This window comes from Uloborus diversus, chromosome 8 (assembly GCF_026930045.1).
Source record: "Uloborus diversus isolate 005 chromosome 8, Udiv.v.3.1, whole genome shotgun sequence".
NCBI lineage: Eukaryota > Metazoa > Arthropoda > Arachnida > Araneae > Uloboridae > Uloborus > Uloborus diversus.
Genome location: NC_072738.1, coordinates 46,924,033 through 46,947,170, shown reverse-complemented (window position 1 = coordinate 46,947,170; position 23,138 = coordinate 46,924,033). Strand labels below are relative to the sequence as shown.

The window sequence follows — 23,138 nt, the reverse complement described above, 5'->3', positions numbered from 1 at the left end:
AATATAGGACGATTTTTACACTTTTTTTGAAAATATAGGAAATATAGGATATATAGGACCACTTCGACCCCTGTTGATGGAGCCAGATTTCAATCTTGGCTGTCTCACTCAATTATATCAATATTTTTTTTTTTGGGGGGGGGGAGAGGAAATATTTATAAAAAACATTTGAAAATAAAAATGTATATAATTGATTATCCTTTCTCCTCATAATTTGGTTTTTAAAACTTCATAATACTATTATTTCATGATAAAAGAAAAAAAAAAAAAAGAAGTTGGTTCATTTAATAATGAAATTCCAAAAAATTTCAGGCCATAAAGCCTAATCTAAACAATTAGAGAGTCACCATAAATGTTTTGAAAGCTTTTTTAAATACATAAAAACAGTAACCACGCGAAGTTTAAATACAGATACTGGGAGTTAGACCACATTTTTTCAACAGTCTTTTGCATTTTTTCTAAAAAAAATTAGGAAATAAAAATATTATTGAAATAATGAAAAAAAAATATACAGATATGAAGTACAGGGGTGATTGTGAGGTCATCAAAAAATACCTAAAAGTTTCAAAGTGAGAACGGGCGGGGGGGGGGGGGATAATCTTGAGCCCCTATTACTTAAGTGCACCTTTGCCATAGTATTAAATGTATTAAATAGTTCTGAGTCAAAATATTGTGTGTACATTTGGTTAAATTTTTAATGGGTTACAAAGTTACTTTTGAGCTGGTGTTATACAAATTATCTTGAAATTTGTCCATCTTAAGGCTCTTGCAGGTATTTTTGATGAGTATTATATAATTTTTTAAAAATGTAGAGGTAGGGAGATAAAAGCATAACAAAAAAAAAACACACATAATTCCAGTATCTTCGGACATAATATCGCGGGGGATAAAGATTTGAAGGGGCAAAAAAGAAAAAGGGATCAAACTTGATAGTTTTTAAAAAATAAGGAAATTTTCAGAAAATTAAGGACTTTTTAAGGGTTTATTAGGGACCTTAATTTAGCTTGATGAAATTAAGAGTTTCTTAAGGGTTTTTTTTTAAGGAAGTACGAACCCTGCTTTAAAACTCACTAGTCATTCTGGAGATAGAAAGTCTGGTCAAAAGCAAGGCTAATATTTATCTTGAATGTCAATATGGATATCACAATATTAACAGGTTGATTGCCAAAGTGCAAGACAACTTATAGCTAGTGATTAAATAGATCAAAAGCTCGCTCATATTGCTGGATTTGTTATTTTCACTGATCCCAAGTGCATATGCAGTACAGCGATTCTTGGCTTCAGGGAAGGTACTATTATAATTAAAGCTGGCTCACAATTATACTGGTCTTGGCCAAGCTCATTACGCTACAACTTTTTCATAGTTTGGCAGTCAATGTGTTAAAGACCAACAAATGAACGTTTTATTTCTTAATTTCTATAACATGAATAAGTACTTTATAAGGCCTAAAACTTATAAGCTTTAAAAATTTATAAAAACATTGGTCTTTAAAACTTGAAGAGGAAACAAATAAGTAGAAATAAAAAGCATATTTGTGGGTAATTTCTTTTCATAAAAGAGGAAAATGTAGCGATGATTGAACATGAGACATGGTTTTAGAATAGCAGAAACTTCACACAACTAAGATTAACAATATAGTAAATTACCCATAGTGCCTCTGATCCTGTTACTATAAAGACAAATTACTATTCAAAACTACAAGTTCACACAAACTACATGATTAGAAGCAAATACTTACACTTATTTTTTGACTGGAAGAGCTTGACAGTTGCTGGAGGTTTAGCCTCTTTCTCTTCAAAGACCTAGAGTAAAAAAGATTTAAATGTCTAAAAATGCATGTGAATAAAGTTAGTACAAATGTACAAGTAGATCTTTATATTTTAATAATCATTAAATTTTAAATCTGGGCTTTTTCAATGCATGAATCAAAATTCATAAAATTTTGCATATGTTCTAAAAGAACCTACCAGATTTTAAACTACATACATAAACAAGTAAAAAAATTAAGGGACATCCTAAACTTTATCAGTCTTTTTTATTTTCACACCTATAATAAACTACAGATTACCCGCAGAATAGGGTAAATGTGGAATACATGTGTCATATTTAATAAATGTGACCCACCATGATAACATTCTTATAATAACTTATTATTAAAAATATTAACTTCTAAGATTTGTACTATTGAATGTTGTCCACCTTCTTCAGTCACTCCCTCACTGACACATCAATGTTCCTCTAAATGCTATAAGAGGGCACATAACACTAATTAGAATGATTTGGCAACCACTACAGCATATTGCATTTAAAAAAAAAAACTTATTTCTTAGTTCACAAGGGGAAATTTTGACTGGGTGAACTGAAAGTTTTTTTTTTTTACCTCATCACTTCCTCATTAGCCCCTACTAAATACTGGTAAAGGTCAATTTAAGTATTGAAGCATAGTACCTTGAGGAGCCTAATCTCAATTCAGATAATTGTAAAAAAGTAAATTGCCATTTTGTCAAAATCCATGATTTCCTCATAACTGAACTTCGGCTATAGTGGGGTCATTCCATAGTGACAAACATAACATTCAGAGACTTTCGCTGCATAACATGAGTTTTAAAAGTCTAACAATCATTTACTGGTAATTTTGTGGAATTATGTGAAAGAATAAAACTGTAATATTCATGCAATAAAACACAGTATAAATCACATAAATTGGTTTTTGAAACTAAATTACTATAGTGTGATGAATGTAACATTTTTGCAACCTTGAGTTCGCAACATAAAATTCAGCTCTTAATTTCTCTAAAGTTTAGGTAGATATTATTGTGAAAACAGTGCAATGTGTTACTTTCATTCCTTAACTTTACTTTTCATGCAGAATAATACTCATCTTTCTTATAATGTAGCAGAAATAAATATTTCCTCAAAATATAACCTGACGAAGGTAACATTGAAGAGCGTAACTCTGAAGTTACATTCGTCACGGTGAAGACTAATAGTTTTTCAGAACGTTACGTGTCTAAATATTAATAAGTAAGCACTGATACTTAAAAGTAACACTTATATCAACAATTTTTCAACATAAATTAAATGATTTTTATTGGCTTTGTACAAAATTTTTTTTCTCCTGTTTTGAAGTGAAACCTTTTATGCGAGAGCTTTGATTTTCTGATCCCCAACATTTTTGTATGATGGAAGTGATGCAGTTTTTTAATTGTTGCCAGAAAAAAAGAAAAATGATAGCGTTTAAATTTAATTTTGTTAGTAAAACTAACATTTCAATGCTTAAGTAAACATATATTTGTCTATTTTGGTCACTTTAACATTTCAAATAATGCAGGTTTTCAAGGATTTCTTTTTCAAGTTCAAGAGCGTAAGAGTCATTGCTATTGTTTAGCTTTGAATTTAGTTTGTTAACTTTTATCATCAAAATTAACTTTATTATTACTATTATTTTTTGTTTTGGGCAACAGCTAAAAGGCAGTAATTTTTAGTTTTCTCACTGTTTATAATCTATTTTCTTCATTAAAATATACAATCATGTTGTGAATATGCCTAAGTCAGACATAGAAAGAACAAGAGCTTGGTGCAAGAGAAAACCTATGGGAGAAATGGCAGTTTAGAATGTAATAAAGAAAAGATAAGTTTTTCTTCTGTCTTGGGTTTTTACAACACTTTTTTTTCCTTTTAAATCACACAAAAGTGGAACTGCTTTTTCCCCAGAAAGCTATCAAGAAATATAATCTTTTTTACTAAAACAACATCCATCGTAAGGATTGTTTTTACAAGAAGGCTTCTTCCTGGAACTTTTCGACTTTCATTTCTGCCACAGCAATTCCATTATTATCAATTAGCAAGATGATCACATATAAAAGCTCTTTTTCCTGGGACTACTTGGAAAAGCATGCTTTTTGAATTTTCTGTAACATGTTGAGAAAGAGGAAGTTGCATTGGTTTACAACTCTATACAAAGCTAGCTTACTAGCTTCTCTACAAATGATTCTCATCTCCTGACTCCTCATTTTTTATTCCTCAGCCGTCTTGATTTTTTTTTTTAATTTTATTTTATCGTTGTGTGTGTGTGTGTGTGTTTTTTTTTTTTTTTTTTGCCGTAATATTTGCAAATGCTCTGTTGCTTTTTTTTTCTTGCATTTTCTTTTTGTTTACCTGCCATTCATACACTGCTTTAACTTTCTCTTTTTTTTTCTTTGAGCTACCGATTTTTCCATAAAACACAACCCAATAAAATATTGAATTAAACGTTCAAAAGATGCAGTGTTTGTTTCAAGCGATTACGTTCGTCACACTGATAGTAAATTGTGTAAATTTAATAAAAATTCAACATTTTAAATGCATTCTAGGAAGCTCTTGGGAAGAGAATAAAGCAAAGTTTTTTTTATAGTCCTATAAAACGTGTGGAAGGGAAAACACGACGTTTTGTGACGAACGTAACAGGCCATTCAACACAGAATTCAAATTAGGCCCAACGAGAAAAAAATTAAAATGCAATGAAAGAAATAAAAGAAACTGAAAACTCAAAATCTAAGAAATAAGTTGATGCTTAGATTTTGGAGTTTTCAGTTTCAATTATTATAACTGAAAATAATATTTACACCGAATGTATGCTTAAAAAATTACAGTTCGTGTTTCTTGAATGCTTTATAGTGAAAATTTACATGTTGTCGTTGAGGATCTTCAAGCAGTAATTTTCTATGCACGGCATCCATCTTGAAAAACCTTTTACGAGATTCGAAAATTAAGAATGTTCTCTAAAATTATGTACAACACATTAATATTGATTGAGTTTGAAATTTTGGCCTGCAGGTTGACATTTTCGTGGAATGACCCAGTGTTATAGTATTAAATTATTGTTGCCACAAAATAAAGGCAAATCAGATTTTTTTTTACGTTGTACAAACAATAAGGTTTTGATAGGCATTACTCCTTCACTTATTAAAAAAAAAAAAGAAAAAACATTTCTATTTGTGCAAAAAATAAAAACTATGACCAAAATTTATCCTATATAGGTGAGCTCACCAAGAAACATCACGATCAAGGAAATTCAAAAAAATTTCAAATTGGTGGCATTCGAAAGAGCATTGGAAAACATGTTTATGGCACTGAAACTATGTGCCCTCGTGACCACGTTATCGAAATATGATGTCTTAAAAATTGCCGAAATTTTTAGCCAAGTCGCCAAACTTAGCGAGTTTTGTTCAGAAATGGAAGGTACGGCGCGAATTCAACATCTGCATCTGACAAGACATTTCACTTCCATATTTGGTCACCACCAAAGCGAGTGAGAAATATCGCATTAATTCTTTACTCGGGGTGACTACCATGGCGCGGGGTGTCGTGGCACAGACTGCGGCATTGAAATTTTTAGGGGCTTGTGTTCCGGGATATTAACGTACAACTGTATAGGGGAAAACGCCACAGCCCGAAATATTTGTTTTCATTGTAAAAACAATGGAATTTTTTGTTATTCTTGTCTGTTAAAAAACTGATGTTTAAAACTTTTATGCTTCTGCGTGTGAAATATTTCCACTGAAAGAGTTTATTCGATGAAACTGTTTGGAAAAAAATATGATAACCGTAGAGAAACGGTAAACACACTTTAAAGTCTTTTTTTTTTTGAAAAGACGTAAATCTGAAGTCTTCAACAGTATCTAAATACGAAGAAAACGACATTTTTAAAGATTTCAAACCATGTTCTCAAATTTAAAAAAAAAACGATTTCTGTCAGTTATTTCCAGTGTGTTTTTCGTTATGTGTATCGTTTTCAAGTTATGTGTAAACCCTCTAACAAGTCAAATAAAAAAAAAACTGTATTAATTTTTATTTTGCTTCGTATTTGAATTACCTTTTAACGTGAAACATAATTGGTAAAAGTGACTTCAGTATTTTTAAAAATGACTAAATAACATGCAATATGATGTGCATTTACGTTATAGCGACTTTCAGTTGCAGTGACAGACTTTTTTGAACTACAGGGGTTGTTGTAATGAACGTCGACTATAAAATTTTTGATAAGAATATGCTATGAAGTAATTTCCGACATCGTTAGTTTTGCTGCGCAAATTTTTGACATTTACTATCCGTTGTTTTCTTTTTTTTAATTATTATTTTTTTCGATTTTAAATTAAACATTTTCGCTAGCAGTGGTCAGACAATAAAACTTCATGAATGATAATAACTTTTGAAAAAATAAATAAGAGCTGGGATACTACAATCCATGATCATGTTCTTTCAACATCAAAAACTATCCATTTTATTTTCAATATATAAGCTTTGATAATAATGTTTTTTTTACTTATTCATATTAATTCTCGTACATAATTATTAATTACTTACAACAAATTTCATTACAAGAGTACAAACTTAAATTAGTTAAGTAAAACACACTTGAAATGCACTTAAATTCTGAAATGCATTATTATCACGATTACAAAGTTAAATCCTACGTTCAATTTCGTTATAAAGTTGTAGCTCCTCTGGATAAAGCTCTCTAGTTTCCATTTCACAGGCTTCATAGTTACTTTTTAATTTTACCCACACAAGTAAAGGGTTAATTCGAAACATCGTTTACGCGCTTTGCAGATGACCAGAAATGGAAACAGGGTTCATACCCTTTAGGCAGAAAAAAATTCAAGCACTTTTCAAGTACTTTTCAAGGTAAAAAATTTTGTTTTCAAAGCAATATCAGAAATTTGTACTAAAAATATTGTATGCAGATTTCATTTACTACAAACACATAGAAATAAGGCAATAATACAAAAAAGTATAAGAAAACAAAATTGCTTTTTTTACAACGAGAGACACTTTGATGAAAGATCTACTGCGTCGAAAGTTTTTCTGAAAATGTTTGAAAAGTTTGGTCATAAAGAGAAGCAGATACCAAGAGGTTTAATTTTGAGGTTTTTCAAAGGTTGCAGCAGTTAGAGGTTTGTATATTTTCTAGAATCAGCAAATTAATACTTAAAAAAAAACCTTTCATAAGTGCTTTTACCTTACATGGGAAGAAACTAAAATACCCAAGTTCAATAGCATTGCCAGAGAGGAGTTTTTGAAGTCACTCCCCCCCCCCCCCCCTGGTTTCAACATTTATTAACAATAGCTATAGAGTGGTTTATTACAATATAAGGGCGGTTAGGACAAAAACACTACCCAGAAAGTTATTTCAGTTTGCACTATTAAGTTCTAAAAATATTAGGTTTGCAAATCATTTATAAGTATGCAAATCAATTATTTGTATGTATGTATTATTAGCTGTTCAGCCAATAAGGCATTTCAACTGTCCTCGAGTAAATTTAAAAATTAGGAAGTAAGAAAAGTTTATGAAAGTCCACAGTCCAGTCTCTACACCTCAAAATATACAAAAGCAGCTTAAACAGTGATAAATACTCTGAATGCAAACTTGAGCCTATTCAGCTTGATTAACTTGCAATAGACAATAAATGTGCAAGTTCAGATTTATAGAGCCATATTTCGAAATTGAAAAGATTCACAAGAAGTTGACATATGTTATGACAAAAGTAGATTTATTTTGGGAACAAATGGGTTATTGTTGAAATTAGAATTTAAATTTAGAAAGACAATAATATTCAGGTGTAATTGTGATTGTGAGTTCATAAAAAATTACCTGAAAGTTTCAAAGAGCAAAATGGGGCGAGGGGGGGGGGGGGAATAATTTTTAAAACTAAGACTCCTATTACTTGAATATACATATGTACAACAATAACTTTTGCTATGCATACAATTCATAAAATAGTTTATTAAGTCAAAATATTTTGCATAGAAATACCATACCCAGTGCCTGTTGATAACCAGCAACAGGCACTGGGACTAGCTAGGCTGGTCCTGTTCAATTTATTAGATCCAAATGAAGATGAATGACCCTCCTTTAGCTATTTACCCCTTTGCTGATTAAAGCCTCTTTCAGTAAGCTGCTCGAAGTACCCACAACCTTAATAAAGTAGTAATTTTGAACATTTGAGGAAAAGGGGAAAATTGGAGGTATAGGGAGGTAAAAGCATAAAAACGAACACTACTGGATTTCAAGTAAATAATCATAATACAACCACCCCTGTTATACACCTTATTTATTTTAGCAGACATAAAAAAATGATGTACTTATAAATAAAATTCAACTTAATAAAATTATATAAATCAGCTTTATATTTAAAATACAAACTTTAAGTTAATTTGTTAGGTGCTCAACTGCTGAAATTTTAATTTTTTTTCGAAAAATCTGTTATGACCAAAAATTAGGTAAAGATAATCAAATTCAAAATTGCAAAAATAAATAAGCAAATAATTAAACAAGACCAAGGTAATAAATTCTTTAACTCTTTAGTTATTAAAATAAAAAATAAAATAAGCTAATCTGATGTAGCAGTGTCAAAATAACTACTAATTGCCAAAAATATAAAAATATTTACAAAATGCAAAAGAATTGAAATCTTAAACAAGGGAAGCAAATTTTCGCGAATTAAATTTAATGTTGTCATGTTTCCCATAAAATAAACTTATATTTTACTAAAATTAAACATAAAATATACTAATCTAAGGTAGCAAATATGAAAATAATATCCGATTAGTGAATATATTTAAATATTTGGAAGATGCAAAAAGATTGAAATTTCAAACACGAGAAGCAATTTTTCGCGAAGTCCGAGTTCGTTCGACGTGGCATGTTTCCCATGAAATAAATTTATTTGTTTTTTATTAAAATTAAACAAAAAATATACTAATCTAAGGTAGCATATGCGAAAATAACATTTGATTAGCCAAAATATTTGCAGGATGCAAAAAGATTGAAATTTCAAACACAAGAGCAATTTTCCGCGAAACCCGAGTAAGTTCAATGTTGTCATGGTTTCCAAATTAATTTCTTTGTTAATTAATGAAATTAAACAAAAAATAAACTAATCTAAAGTACCACATGTCAAAATATCTTTTGGTTGTAAAAAACATCAAAATATTTACAAGATGCAAAAGGTTTAAAAATCCCAAACACGGAAGCAATTTTTCGCGATGTTGCATACTGAACACATGTTCAGAAAATTGCATTGGTGAAATACTTTTTTAAAACTTTTAAGCACAATTCGTTGATTTTTGAGAGAATTTAAGCACTAAGAAACTTTTTCAAGGTTTTAAAACTTTTTCAAGGTTTTCAAGCACTTGAAAATGAACTTTTTTTTTTCAAGCACTTTTCAAGGTTTTTCAAGGGCGTACGAACCCTGGGAAATGAGAGTCTTGCTAGACGCAGGCGATGAAATCACGTGGTATTTTCCATTTCTTGCCAAGTCGTTAAATTTGGCGAATTTTCGTAAGATTTCGACAGACTTTGACCCCCCATATCTCAAAAACAAAAGGACCAGGGCACACAATATTTGGGTCAAATTTTTTTCTAAAGATACTCTTTTGAATGCGATCATTTTTAACTTTTTTCATGATTACTGAACTCGTGATGTTTCCTGGTCAGATTAACTCAGAAAAAAATAATAAACGGTGTTTTTAACAAACTTGGTGGAAAAAAGTTTTCTTAACTCTTATTTGACTAATTCAAAAAGAATCACTTAAATAACATTACCTGTTTAATTTGATCTTCAGAAATACCAAATGGAGCATTGAAAAAATGAAGCATTTTTGAAGGTGGAAGAATTCTGTTCTTGCTAGCAGCTTCAGGATTTGTGAATCTGTTGTTTCGATTACCCATGTAATCCTTAAATGATGGAGAACCATCAGGAAGAGTAAATGGTTGTTGAACATCATTCAAATAAGCCTGTTTGGAATATCTGAAAAGAAAGACATTTTTAAACACCTTACAGAAGGAAAATTTCCATTGTAAAATACAGTACTGTGACAATTGAGACGTCATTTTTTTCATTTTATCATGCGTAAGCTTACGAAGAAGCCCTCGAAATGAGCTCAGACTTCAAATGGCAGCTATCAAATTTGTAAGTGTTTGCCTATGCACCTGGTGTAGCAGGTATTCAAATTTCTCTGCCAGATGGTAGGTATTCAACATAGTAAGTTTATCGCTAGTTGAGGAGGTTATCATTAACGTCATGAATATCAACTCAGAATCAAATGCTAAAGTGATTGCGCTGAGAGAACACATCTAAGACGTTATGGGAAATAGGTAAAATATGCGGAGTGAGGACAGCAAGTGTCGGAAGGGTATGGAAGCAGCGGCAGACAGCTGGAAATGCTAGAACCAACCATACTAGAAAATACAAGCAAAAAGTATCAACTTCGGCTCATGACAACAAAACTTTACTCTGAATGAAATTCATTAATCCTTAACTAACCAGTTCAGGGTGGCGACAGGAACTGTGAAAAAAAGTTCCCTGACTTTTCCCTGATTAAGTTCAACAAATTTCCCTGATTTTCTTTCTTTGCTCTACTTGAAATCCATTGTATGTTTGTATAAAATGCAGTATTTTAAACGTTTTAAGTTGTTTAATTAAAGATATATTTTTAAAAGATGCTACTTTTTTAATAAAATTGTTTAAAAAAACATATCAAGTCAAATTTTTAGGGGGAAAACCCCACAAAATAATATATTAAATTTTTCTATAATGGAAAGAATATAGAAAATTTAAAAAAAAAAAAAAACTTTACTTCCAGAAACCACTTGGCATAAGAATTTTAAGAATAGAATGTAGTTATTCTTATATAACTAGCTGACATATTTATGCAAAAAAGATGAAACCATTTGACATCCATTCATAGGGAGCTTTTCTCTAATCAAGAACATAGGTTTTAATGAATGAATACAGTATTTGAACAATAAAAAAATAAAGATATTTACTTAAGTACACAAGTTAACTCTATTTCAAATAATTTCAGTATGTAACGAAAAAAACATTGGATTGCTTTTGTAATAAACTTTGAAATGAAAGAAAAAAAAAGAAAAAAAGCAATTAGGTAATTTCAAAATATGTAAAAGAAGAATACAACTTGGTTATAAAATAAAAGTATCATTTAAGACTGAAGAAAAGGAAACTTTTATGATCTGTGGTGACTGCAAATAGTATAACGGCAAAAAAACAAAGTTTTTTTGATTGAAAGTTCAATTTCAGCAATTAAATTAAAAACACGAAGAAGCAATAACTTTTAATTTTTTGTAGTATTAATTCAAAAACCAAAGATTTCTTCTTGAAATCGTGATTACAGTATGCTAATTATTTCGAGACAATGGAATAAAGGCAAAGGAGCTAAGGCATTAATGAAGGCTCTTTGCCTGTAGGGTTGTTTATTTTACGTAGCATTGAAAGCGTGAAAGGAAATTTCAAGCTAAGTAAAATAAACAACCTAAAAGACACAGAAGCAATCTTAGAAAGTTCATCCTGTGGTTAATAAGTAAGATTCAATATTTTGACGTTGAAGAAAAAAGATGCGCAACTATACGCAGGGCTCATAGCAAGTGGGAAAAAATATACAGGAGTTTAAAAGAAAAAATATAGGAGTTTAATAGCAAAATATATAGGAGTTCAATAGCAAAATATATAGGAGTTTCAAAGGAAAAATATAGGAGTTAGGTAGAAAAATATATAGGAATTTGAAAAAAGTATAGGATCCAGTAGGCATGTTTGGATCATTGTACAAAAAAAAAAAAACGCCATTATCAATACAATTCTATATCATGCATGAAGTCATGGCAATGTGAAGAGTCACATATTTGCACTCTTAATTCAAAAGAACGAAAAAATAACTCTTAAAAAGAGTGAAATCTATTGCGGGTGCATTCATTCTTTCTGAGTGCTAGCTTTATCGAAAAAAGACGCTTTACGAAAAAACCAAGACTAAAATTCGTCCTTATTCGCGTGAAATTCGGAAAAAATCCTTTTGATGAGCGAAAAATAAAAACATTCTTTAAAGGAAAGACTCAAAAGCATTTTCATTGGTTCGATTCTGTCACGTGATTTTGTTTAGGGAGAATCTTCTATACCTCCACGTTCGGCTTAACTAACGTTGGTCGCGAATACCAAATGCATGTCGCTATCTAAATGTCTTCATTTAATGAATTTAAACAATATTTGTTGCCTAATGAGATTTCTGAAGGAAATGCACAAAAACTACATGGTAAGTGCGAAGAATTTTCTTTTTATTAAAACTTGTAACTGTTAATATGTCTTGAACTGCTCGTATATCGTTACAAATCACCCACGTGCAATGTTACGGCGAACTTTTTGTAACTTTTCCTTCCAAATTAATGAAACTTTCATCAACAATTTTGTTTCGGTCATCGAATCAAAAATATGACATTTGAAACAGTCGTTACCATCCTTGGTGTGTGTGTGTACTGTATATATATTTTAGGCAGGTGTTACAGACCCGACCATGCGCAAATCTATAGGTCGGATACCGAATCCGCTCCCGATGGTCGGAGCTCCAACCACTGCATAATTTTAAGTTAATCAAATATTGTTTTTGTGTATAATAAACTTCAAAGAGTAGCATGAACTTTGTATATTACACTCATTCATGTGTAACGGGCCATTCATTAATTAAGGGTCCTGAGAGGGAGGAGTTAAAAATTCTCTACATACTCTTGCTTTGAGAGGGGGGGGGGAGGGGTTAGATCCATTCTTACGTAATATTTTCCAAGCTGATATTTTATATAGAAATCTGCGGTCAAGTGGTTTGGCAAATATTATATTTCATTTGCTTCAGGAAAGTAAAAGTATGTATTATAGGATGAGCTGTTTTTTACTTGTGTTTCAAAGAATGAAACGTGTAAAATATAATAAAAGAATCGCACTGTGTTTTGCATGTCTTATTTTTAATTATTATCGCATTATATATAAAAATTATTTGTCGAAAAAACATTCAGTCTAGATTCCTTACAGTAAACATTTCTTTACTCAAAAATATTTAAAAAAAAATAATGATAGTTAATTTAAGAACGATCCCAGTGATGCAATATTTGTTATTTTATTATTGTGAAGAAAAAAAAGAATCTTACGCAAGATGGGGGGGGGGGGAGTCTTACATACCATTACATAAGGGGAAGGGAAGGTCAAAAATTGCCAAAATTGTCCTTACGTAATTAATGAATGGCCCCGAAGAAACAAAATTGAATTAAAACGTATCTTGTCACAATTTATGAGTGACTTTTTAAATTAATTTGGACTGATGTAACTTTTAAAACATTATTGTTAAAAGGCACACTGAGAATATAAATATAGAGTTTCAAAATTTTAAATCTATTTATTTGGAACTGTGTGGGTTTTTTAATTTTATTTCAATCTTTAGATTGGGAATTGTACGTAATATTGCACATGGGTGATTTGTAACGATATATGAGTAGTTCAAGAAATATTACCAGTTAAAGTTTTAATAAAAAAGAAAATTCTTCATACTTACCATACAGTTTTTGTGCATCCTCTTCGGAAACACTAAAAACAGTTTTTTTTCCCTTTTTTTAACTCAAAAACTTTTTTTTTTTCAAATGAAATAACAGTTTTAAATTCAAATACACAGTATAAGCACATGAAAACACGTTTAAAAAACAATTTCACCAAATGAGAGTGAAATGATTTTACCTATTTTATTCTAAAAAAGAGTGAAATAGCGGCTTTCCAAAACGGAAAGCAGCCACTCATTTAGGGTATTAATTTAGTCTTAAAAAAGAGTGAAAATAACTTATCAAAAGGGAGTGAAATTAGCTTATCCAAAAGGAGTGAAAATAACCGCTCCGCAAAAGGAATGAAATTCACTCCTATAAGGAAAGTGCGTTTTCAATACTGGAAAGGAGTGAAAATTTACTCAGTCCGAGTTAAAATCGCTGGAATTTTTTAAGAGAGTGAGAGCAATGAATTTTCGAACCTACAGCCGCTTATATGAATCATGTTTGTTTAAGACAAATTTAATTTAATTTCCCAAAATTGTGTGTGCCTGGTTTTCTTTTTTTTAAGAGCAATTCTACATACAATTTAAGAGATTTTTAATAAATTTTTGGTCAAACGAGATACCATTAGAAGTATACCGTGCACTCAAAATATCTATTCTCTGATTATTTAAAGAATTTTATCACAAAACAGTATGAAAAAGCAATCACAAAATTCAGTTTTTAACTTACGTGCTTTGAAAAATGCATTTGTTATTGATTGCTAAAACTAGGTAATAATTATTTTGGGCATTCTTTTTTTAATGTCATGAATCTACTCATAGTCCTCGATATTGGTACCTCATTGCTTCAAATCCTTAGTGTTATGCTAACACTAAGGATTAAAAGTCCTGTTGACTCCATGTCTCTCTCCTCCCACTGATTTTGTTGGACATATCGCTGAGAAAAATCGTTACAAAAAGTGTGCAACACTCTGCCTCCGATTCGTTTCACTATTTAAAGAAAAAAACTAACTTTACTAAACAAAGGCAAAGAAAAAAAGGCTGTGCTAATGCATCACGTTTGTGGGAAATGGTCAGTCTCATATGCTTGATTCATTCAAGTGGTATGTTTGATTCAAAAATTCAGCAATTTCTTAATATTAAAACTGGATTTTGATTTGTTTTCGAGGAATTGATTCATTAAAGTGGCTGATTTAATTACCCGGCGCCCACTGTAATGGCATCATCCATAATGTGTTTATTATTATTTTAGTTAATGTGTGTATATATATTTACACACACCATGCATAAAAAGTGAATTTAACCTAATCTGTCAAATGAAAGGGGGTGTTAGAAGAGCTCAAGTGGAGCACAGAACTATCCAGTATCCTGTCCAATTTGAAACCATAATTGAAGTAGATAAAAAAAATAAAAAAAAGAGAGTCAAAAAAAAAAAAAAAAAAAAAAAAAAAAAAAAAAAAAAAAAAAAAAAAAAAAAAAAAAAACAGAGATGAAGACTGATTTCTGAAATTCTTGGAAAATCTACACACAAAATAAGTACATATTTGAAAAAAAAAGTGGACAAAATCCTATAAAATGACTTTTTTTCATCGAGATAGTTACATTTTTCAGCGAGCTACAAGCTTTGAAACAATTGAAGTACTAAAAGTTGAATTAGTACCAAAATCTGTACACGGCATTTTCAAAAATAATCATTTGAGCTACAAGCGGTCATTTGAACTACATGTAAGATTGTATGTGACAAAATTAAAAGCTTTTAAAATCTTTACAGCAGTACACTTCAAATTAACATTTTATAATATTAAAATTACAAAGTAAACTTATTAGTAGAAAATAATTAAAAGTTGCAAGTAAAACCATATATATTTTGTATATTTCATAAAAATTATCAAACATAAATTTAGTACATATGCCAACATTTAAGATGTAAGAGGGCACATTGCAGGGGAGAAAGAAGGAAATAATAGATCAAAGGTTTTTGTATTTTTGGGTAGCATTTAACATCTGATGAAAAAAATATAGGAGTAAGTGAGAAAATATAGGAGAATATCTGAAAATTGTGAAAATATAGGAAACATAGGAGATATAGGAGGACTATGAGTCCTGTATGTGGCACTGTATAATTACACCTTTTTTTTTTTTGAACAGATAATTGGCAGAAAATGCATAGGGAATTAGAGAAAATTTTGCAAAGCAAAAAAAAATTTTTTCTTGATAAAATCAATTTTCCCTGATTTCTTGTTATTTTTTTCAAAATTCCCTGATATTTCCCTAACTTTTCCCTGATTAATAAAGTTCCCTGATTTTTCCCTGATCTCCCTGTTTTCCCTGATCTGTCGCCACCCTGCAGTTTAGTCATGTCCAGGTTCATAGCGGCACAGCTGGTGTCAATATTCTACCTTCAACAGTGTGATACATGCTGTTAGAACTCGGGTGGAGAGGACAACGACAGTACAAGCAGCAGCTTCTTACGTCTCATATAAAGAAAGGTTGGAATAGGCGGAAAAGTAAAATATGATTTGAGGGGGTTCTCTTTCTGATGAAACCGATTTTGCAGTTCAAGGATTTAAATCCAAGTTCGTAAGAAAGAGCAACAGACCACCTCTCAACCTGTACCACATCAATCGGGCATTAAAGTATTGCCCAAAAAGATATTTTGGGCTTGTTTCAGTGCTTTAAAGACTAAATTTCTTGTTCCTGTTAAAGGAATGATGAACAGTGGCAGTTACAAAGTCATTATATTGACACAAAAAGGACTTTCAACCATGTCTAAACTTTGGCCATATGGAAATTTTGTTTCCCAACAAGACAACATGCGATGCAATTTTGAAGAGAACCAAAAATTTCTGCTCAAAAAACAAACTCACTGTACTGCATTAGTCTGGTAATTCACGAGAGTTAAATCCGAAAAAGGTTTGTAGGCTATCGTCTATAAACGGCTTCATACTTTTGACTGTACGACAATGGACATGCTAATTACGGCTGTCACTAAAATATGGTTCAGAGATGTTGAAACTTAGTGCCAGCCTAGTAAATTCCAGGCCATAACGTGTCTGAAGTTATAGTCTAGGGGAGGTCAAATTAATTATTAGTTTCAAACATATTCATAGAAAATTTGAATAAAACTGTATTTTATGCAAAATAATACATTTCTCAATTATTTGATACAATATCGTAGTTTAAATTACTTCATAAACTTACCCAAGTTGAAGCTTTGAATCGAAAAACACGGAACCATTTAAGTGCTGAACAGCTCTTTCTACAGCCAAAGGATCGCCCATTTGAATCATTGCACATCCTTCCTTGCTTTTCAAAAACTTAATCTAATGAAAGAATATTAAAGAAAATTCATTACAGTCAAACAAAGATAAGTTTACACAAGTCAGCAATGAATGCAAAAAAAAACTTAAATAATCATAGCATTGGATTTGTCAGACCAATTTTACCCAACGACACCCCACATTAAATTGAAAGTGATTCTCATCTAATACAAAATATTGAGTTATAAAAAAAAATAAGTTGAACATAAACCAATTATGTGCATTAAGTATAACTAGAACATGGAAGAGTTCTTACAATTTGAAATCATTGCAGATAAAATAAGGAATTGGAAAATTTATACAGGAAACTTAAAATGAAACAGACTATAACTTTACAGGGTTCCCAATCCAAAACGAAAATCAAAACAAATCACTTTTTTTCCCTCCAACTACGGCGATTTCTTCGTGCTCTGAGTAAATCATAATATTTATGAAAAAATTAGTACAACTTTGTAAAGGAGTATTTAGAGCAAAAATGAAAATTTTAAGCTTAATGCAGGATTGAAGTCCTGACACAAATGATAAGCAGTTCAATATTGCATTTAAAAATAATTAAAAAAAAACACTTGTGGTCTGTGTTTGTATTTTTATAATCAATTAAAAAATAGCATAAAATAATTATTAGAATTTAAGTAATAAAACATTTATAAAACTAAACCAAAATTGGAGCATTAAGAACTTTGACTTCCCATATTCACACATGTGATCATAACGTTGAAATAACAAAATATAATAGAAAAAGGCTGAAAAATATTAAAAGTTTAGCAATTTGTTAAAGCTCCAAATTATTTAAAAATGTAATAGAAGGGAAGAGACCTGAAAGAGAATAATACATGGGTCTGCAAAAACTCCAACAGAAAAGACGAGTATTTACACAATATCATAAAAAATTGTTTAGTGAATTTTGGCATTAAATGAGAAGCAAACAAACTTCTTTGCGGAGTTTCAGTTTTTGCAAAAGAAAACATAAGGAAGCAGAAAATGGGCGCAGGGAAAACTTTAAACATACTTGATATCAATTTTTAAAAGAAAAAAATCAATTAAAAATATTGACAAAGTATCATTAGTAATTCTGAAATTTCAAATTTCAGCAAAAAAAGAAAAAATAGGCTTTGAAATAAGAGAGAGAGAGAGAGAGAGAGACGAGTGTGAAAATGTTAATTTTTAAAAGACTTTCTGAATAAATCAAAAATAAAGCAGCACTTATACATAGTTTACACCAAAGCCTATTCAATATGGCTAACTAAAGGACATATTGAAATTCTTTTCTGGGTAGAGCAGAGGAGTTGTGTTAGATACAATTGATCAATTTAATTGAATTTGGTTAGAGCACAAATGAGCCCTAAATCTAAAGTTGCTGCAGTATTAGCATCAATTTTTAAAATCTTACCCTAACAATGTTTCCATATAAACATAAGATGTTGAACAAACGGTCACAGTTCATCCTTTCGTGGCTTAAGCCATATGCCATCATAACAGATCCTTGTTGATTGCTTCCAGGAGGATTCATAGGTCCTCCAGGACCATACCCTGGTCCACGAGGCGAGATTGGAGGCCCATCGCCACGATATGGATCTCTTCCAAACCTTTAGAAACATACAATATTTAAATATTATAGATAATTTTTGTGCCCCGCACCCTCAACAAAATAAAGATAGCAAAACTGCCACACAATTAATAACACGCACAATGGCTAAATTGGATCTTTCACACAAAAGTATTTCGAACAACAGTATGGGAATCCGAATACAGAATGCTCAGGATCACAACTTCTCTAGATCCAGACTCAAAAAATAGCAAACTAATTTTAGTATTGTCCTGTATTTAACAAGTTCCCAGGTTTTGTATACTTAAGTACCTCTCTTGTATACTTAAGAACGCAAAAATTGATAATTTGCGAATGATGTTCAACTTATGCGTGTGCCGATCAATACAACAAAAATCATATTTTTGCTAAAAATATCATTGTATTTTTGTTCAATAGGCTTTGTAGTACTGTACTCATGATAAATTAAAAAGAATTATCCTTAACCAAAAGTGGGTACTAAAAGATTGCTGCAGAATTACAGCAAGACTAATCTACGCATGACATGTAATATTGAATTTTAATGGACTCATTCGTTTTGTTATGTTATACAGGTAAAATTAACTTAATTTTTTCTATAAATGTTTTTCACTTTTCTTGAAACAAAAATGAGAAATAGTTTTAGAGTTTTTAAAAAATGGTTAAAGCACATTGTTATTTAATATCTGAACCAAATGACTGGCATGACAGCAGCAGGATCATGTGATCTTTTAAATACTTTCGACTAAAATTTATTTATAATCATTTAAATTCCATTGAACAAGACTCATTTCGTAATGAATAAAATACTGAAGAAGCAAACAATAAAAAAGGAGGAAGAAACATATTGAAGAAATAATAAATTCTCTAACACTTTAAATATAAAATCCTGTTCATTTTGCTTCAAAACATATTGAAAAAAGTATGAAATTTGAAAGTAAGTTACAATTAAGATTAATATAGTTTTCATTTATACTTAACTCTCTGCTTTAACTTCTGCGTCAAAAACATGGGCCGTAAAAAAGGGCGACGTCTCCCCCCCCCCCCCCAATACGAACAGAGAAATGAAGCTGTTTGCAATAATAGATGAACAATGAACAGTAGATGAACATATTTGAAATTCAATTATTAACGAATAAAACAATCTGAAGTGTATAGGTAGTAAATACTTAAAAACTAGCAAAAGAAACTCTTATTAATATTGATTAACTGTTAGCTTTTCAAAAACAATTTTCGAAAAGTGGAATAATATTTAAGAACTAATTACATTTATCTGTAAAATGTCTCTCACAAGGTAAAAAACAAGCACTTAAAAATTCAGTATGCATTTGAATCAATCATTTAAAAGTTCAAAAATAATGAATATTTTTTAACCTAACAAAATACCTGTTATTTTTCAGATCAATAATATTAATTTGAATTCAAACTAGCCAAAAGAAAAAAAAATAAAGAGAATTAGGAGAAAAAAAAAAGACATTTGGAACAAAGATATAAAACAGTAAAGTTGATTTCTGCTAAATATTATAAAGTATTAAATTAAGGTTTATGTACGATTCAAGGTTTCTTTTTACTGCAGTTACACTTTAGATAGAAAACAATTTATGTAATTTTCCTTATAATGCTATACAATACCTGTCGGGAGGAGCAAGGCCACCATATGGATCACGAGAAGGAGGGCCATAAGGATCATTTCGAGGTCCCCTAGGCATGTAATCATCATACCCGCCATCATAAGAAGGTGGACCTCTGCCATCTGCAAAATTATTAAGTTGTATGCTTATGTAAAACAAACTATGTTGATAATAAATAAACTTAAAACTTCCAAATATTGGCAAAGGTACATTTAAAAAACTTATGTCAACAAATCTTACCAAAAGGAGGAGCATTACCTCCAGGTCCTCCATAACGAGGAGGTTCTTGCAATAGAGCAGGACGATCACCACCTTGTTTTCCTAAAATAATTTAATTAGATTACACAAAGAACTTATGAAATTACTCAACTACTGAACATATAAAATTTAACTACATGAAACATATATTATAAGAAAAAGTTAAACATATATATATATATATATATATAAATATTTTTATTCATTTCTTGCTATACTTACTGATTCCCACTAATTACTTACCATCTGCATACAAAAGAAGTTAATTTACAAGCAATCTATCAAAATAAACAAGACAAGAGATATTGAGGCTATGAAGCCAATCAGAAAATAATTCAGACAAGGAGCAAACCTTCCTGTCTTTGCAAACTCCCAGCATTAATTGGAATACAAGTCTGCACCACAGCGAAGCAAGTATCTGTCACGGCTCACTTGAGTGCCCAGATGCCAAGTACAGACCTCCAAGCGCTTGCCTATATACAAGATTCACAGCATTAGGGTATGATACAGCATTTGTAAAGCACTTGTTTTGGTGCTTGTTTTGGAAAGTGTTGTTTTGTCTTGTCCATGTATCTTCTCTTGGAGTTCAATCATGCTTGTTTTCTTGAGTGATTTATGTTGAAGTGATAAGAGAAACAGCTTGTGATTTGTTTCATGTAATTTTTAATAGCAAATGCTTCAACTTTGTGGAAGTGCGAAGTAGGATATCTCAAATTATCTATGTTCTCAGCAATGCAATCTGAACTAGAGATTATTTGTGTACAACGGCGAATTCTTGTCACATTTGTGTCCCAGGCATCATAAAAATGTCCAGCATGTTTCTTAAATGAAAGTTTTTAAAGATCTTTCAATGTTTTAAAAATCACTGTCTTATTATACGGTCTCCCGACTGCAAACCAAGATCTTTCAGTACTGTTTACGTGCAGTGGCAATTTGGTCTGTTGTGTGGCATTTTGGCTCACTTCTATCAAGCTTATGTGGCATTTTAGCTCTTTTCTGTCATATATGACGCTAAAATCATGTCTTTTGGGCTCATTTCTGCTGTTATGTTAGTATTTTGTTCAAATCATGTCAGAGATATTATAAATATATTTTCTTGTGCAATTAAATGGCTAATGAAGATTTGAAAATGATTCAATGTTTGCACATCCTTGAACTTAAAAAAAAACTTTTATGCAATATGTACAAATATATAACTAAATATGATGTAACATTTTCAACTGCACATGCAAGCCATGAATGATCATGAAACAAATTAATCTAAACTGAACAAGTATTTTTTAAAACGATTTTTCTGAAAATGTTTGAAGTTTCCAATTAACATATTGAATGATCAAACAAAAGAGACTGAAATGAATGTGTTCAAAATTTTTATTAGAGAAGCTGAAGAATATTGAGTTTCATTTGCAACATCCATATCAGACTAAATGTCTTGTTTTCAGTGACAGTGATATGTTTCAAAAGCTATATAACATTTGTTTTACAATGGCATTTTCTTTTTTTTTTTTTTTTGTATAAATTGTAGTATTCCTATGTGGATGGCCATGTATGGATTATTAAATGAAATATTGTGATAGACCAATAAAAACATGTAATCTTGTAACGTATTTATATTATAAAATTTTAAAATGTAACAAGTACAAAAACATTAATGAAGTTTTAAAATACAAAAAGTATACTTCCTAATAATTAACTAATATTAGCAGGGGCCTGCCTAAGTTTGAGATTTGGAAATTTAATTATACTAAAAAATTAACCTTAACATTTTTTTTTTCATGAAATGATTAAGAAGATATGGGTTCTTCTAACCAGAAGGCAACTCTCAAAATCATCGATATAAGTATTGATAAAGTTTCAAAGATGTTTATAAGACCACTATTATGTTACCTAATTAGTAAAAAAAATTAAAACTTGTGTGCTAAAAAACTAATAGTTTTAAAATAACCAGGGATAAGAATGGTCAGAGAGCAAATAGGAGGAAATCAAAAAAAAAAAAAAAAATGTTAAATCATGCTGAAAAGGGATGATATCCAAACTGCATCACAATGGAAGCCAAGATAATAAACAAAAAATGGCACCAGTTTAAAGGATAAAAAATCACCCCCCCCCCCCCTATAATAATTATATTTGAAATAATTGGGCAGCAATTAACACATGGCACATATTGTTTTTAAAACATAGTATTCATTTCTGAAATCTCAAGTTATAAAAAAAAAAGGTCAGGAAAATGAGGATTGCTGGTTAGAAAATTAGTAGTATATTAAAGTTGTTAGTTGCTTATTAAAGCTGTTATAAATTATAGTAAGAGGCAAATAGTAAGAAAAAACTTTTCATCAAGATTGTTTTGTTATTTCTTTTCATTTGTTATGTTGGACAGACCCCTGATTTAACAGTAAACTAGGATAATTTTAAGTAAAAATTGTAATTTTAAAAACAAATTTTAAAGAATTTTATCAAAAAAGATACTATGAAAAACATACCTATACTTAATGTGTTGTTTGTATAGTCCCAACTTTCATTGTCATTTTTGTAAACATTTAGTCTTGTTGGCTAGGTGAGAAAAAGTAATAATTAAAATACAAAAACATAAAAAATCAACAATACAATTGACAACTTAGAAACCAATTTACTAAAAAAAATTGAGTAACTTATTGTCTTTCAAACCAAATGCTTAAGACATTACACTTTACTACATTACAACTAACACTAGCTGCTACTAATAAATTAATTATAATTCAACATCAACACAATTTTTTCACTTCATGAATTTTAATCAGGGCTGGCAAGTTTCTGCCGGGGCGGTTAAAACCATTGGTTGAAACCGGTTAAAACCGGCATGGCAAAAACCACTTTCTGCCACATTTTCGGCAAAAACTCTCAAAATGACAAAAAAAAAAGAAACTATTGACAGACAGTAGAAAATGCATGGAAAAAATAATTAATTGTTAACCAAAGCACAGTTTAATTTACAATATTATCACAATTCAGAATCAAATGTTACATTGTTTGGA

General features: G+C 30.5%; 1 protein-coding gene across 1 annotated transcript in view; it reads right to left on the bottom strand.

Moving 5' to 3' along the window:
- Nucleotides 1–23,138, bottom strand: part of LOC129227580 (heterogeneous nuclear ribonucleoprotein L-like) — a 40,541-nt gene that overhangs the window by 5,658 nt on the left and 11,745 nt on the right. The window contains 7 exon segments of the mRNA XM_054862164.1: nt 1,740–1,803; nt 9,588–9,792; nt 16,556–16,677; nt 18,065–18,260; nt 19,871–19,991; nt 20,110–20,190; nt 22,608–22,677. Coding sequence (XP_054718139.1) covers nt 1,740–1,803; nt 9,588–9,792; nt 16,556–16,677; nt 18,065–18,260; nt 19,871–19,991; nt 20,110–20,190; nt 22,608–22,677 — 859 coding nt within the window.